Here is a 2,199-nt window from a genome sequence, read left to right on the forward strand (position 1 = left end):
CAGCCACTCCTTTAAAAATAAAATAGTAATAAGAGAAGGGCATATGTCATTGTCATCCTCCTCATCATCATCATCATCTGCCTTTAACGTGTGTTCTCCATGGGTTGAACTTTCTTTTGATGTGAAATGAAGTGTTTTGCTCAAGAACCACCATCTAGTCCAGAAATTGAAACCGTGACCTTGTGATCATAAAACCCAAAAGGAAAAGTAAGAGGGGGGGGGAAGAAAAAGAAAAGAATCACACAAGTTAGTTACAGCTGGATTACTTTCGACCACAGGATTTCTTAATCAGAGAATTGTTACTGCGATGGACAAGATGTGGTGCAGAGTTCGTTTAAGCATTTCAAGGTCTAACTCTAAATCTTGCTGAGGTTAATTTTTACCTTTCTTCCTTCCAGGGTTAGTAACCATGAAGTACCAATCTAGTACCAAGATCAAGGGTACCAACGAACAATCTCACTTCAAAATTGCAGGCCTTGTGCTTAAATCAGAAACCATTTGTGATGGTGGAATTGCAAAAATTGTCAGAGCTTTAGAAAAACAATGTGCGTGTATGTATGGGGGATAGGGACAAGGCATATATATCGACACTTTTTAAAGTTTAGTGATTCATTTTTCTTTATTGTTTATTTGTTTGTTCCAGGCATTGGACTGTGGCCATCTTGGAATATATGCATACATATATACATATTGAAATATGGGAGTGTCTTTCATTTTCCAAACAATGCCAGACTTTAAAAGACTCCAATTGATTACTTTCACAATAAAATACAGTCCATCCATGACAACCTCTTTCAAAGTTCATCTTCGAATGCTGATCGTTTTTGTTTTTATAGGGACTGTGGCCATCTTGGAATATATCATCTTCAAGGGTTTCTTTCAAGCATGTCCTCAAATGGAATGAGAAACACTACAGACACACACAAACCACATATGTACAAGCATACATATGTACATATCTATTCACACACACATATACAATGTATATATTTATACACAGAGGCACATACACACGTACATATACTTACACATGCCAATAAATACACACTCACACACAAAACTGGTGTTTTTCAGTTTCTCTCTACCAAATCCATTCACACAGAATTGGTAAACCTGGGACATTAACAGAAAATACGTGTGCAAGGTGACACAAATGTAGGACTGAGCAATGAGAAAAACTTTTTCAGCACAGACACACCTGCATCTAAAAAAAAAAAAAATTAAAACATAAACATTTTTTTTACCTGCACGGTTAGATTGATCTATCATTGGCTGAACTATTCTCCTTCTAGCATTGATAAACCTGCAAAATAAAAGAAAGTGTGTGAGGAAAATTACTTGCTGCTTTTATTACCAATTATTAATATATACAAAACTCCCTGATGTGATGGCTGTTCCAAATTACTCAATCATGTTATGTGAGAAATATGGAAACAGCCGTAGGAATGAACATTTATAAATATCACTGATATTGTTTCCTGTTTTTCTTTTACATGCATTTTGGTGTTTTAATCAAAAGAAAGTTACAAAAGACACACAAAGGCTTGAAGAGTAACTTCTCCATCAGTCTGCCAATAAAAAACGAAAGGAGGAAGTATAAATACATCTTTACTGAGTTCTGCTTCTCTTGCTTGTTCTTCTACATACACAAACATATATATGCACGCACACACACACACATGCTATAACACCACAAAACTGTAAGAGCAATTTACTTATAATACAACTGCTACTAGAACAACAACAACAACAACAACAATAACAGCAGCAGCAGTAGTAGGCAAGTTAGCGCAAGTAAAGTATGTAAGTTGTCTCAGGTCCCCGCCTATACCTTGGAAGGAGAAAATTAGATGGCCACTACAGGTTAAAACACCAACAACCTTAAGAATGACAATAACGCAGTGCTGCTCATATTGTCTTCTGCTTAGTGAGAGCAGCTGAAGAGTGAGGTTTATTGTAGCAAATTCGTTGAAGAATGTTCCAGACAATACAGACTCAGAAACAGAGGATTGCAAACGAAATGTGTCTGTGTGCGTGTGTGAGAGAGAGAGAGAGAGAGGCGGGGAGAGGCGGAGAGAGAGAGAGAAATGCCAAATGTGGATGAGAAGAAAGAGTGACAAGAAAAGAAGGAAGCATACATGGAAATTAGCCAATAAGAGAGAAGAACAAGACAAAGATGGACGAATTCGAGGTGGATGT

The 2,199-nt window shown here is 37.0% G+C and overlaps 1 protein-coding gene across 10 annotated transcripts in view; it reads right to left on the minus strand.

Moving 5' to 3' along the window:
- The window catches only part of LOC106880485 (homeobox protein Meis1), a 261,086-nt gene that overhangs the window by 19,388 nt on the left and 239,499 nt on the right, over positions 1-2,199 (minus strand). For all 10 annotated transcript variants that reach the window (XM_052973540.1, XM_052973539.1, XM_052973537.1 and 7 more), the window contains one exon: positions 1,245-1,303. In XM_052973540.1, coding sequence (XP_052829500.1) covers positions 1,245-1,303 — 59 coding nt within the window. The remainder of the gene's footprint in view (positions 1-1,244; positions 1,304-2,199) is intronic.

The sequence above is a fragment of the Octopus bimaculoides genome, chromosome 16 (assembly GCF_001194135.2).
Source record: "Octopus bimaculoides isolate UCB-OBI-ISO-001 chromosome 16, ASM119413v2, whole genome shotgun sequence".
NCBI lineage: Eukaryota > Metazoa > Mollusca > Cephalopoda > Octopoda > Octopodidae > Octopus > Octopus bimaculoides.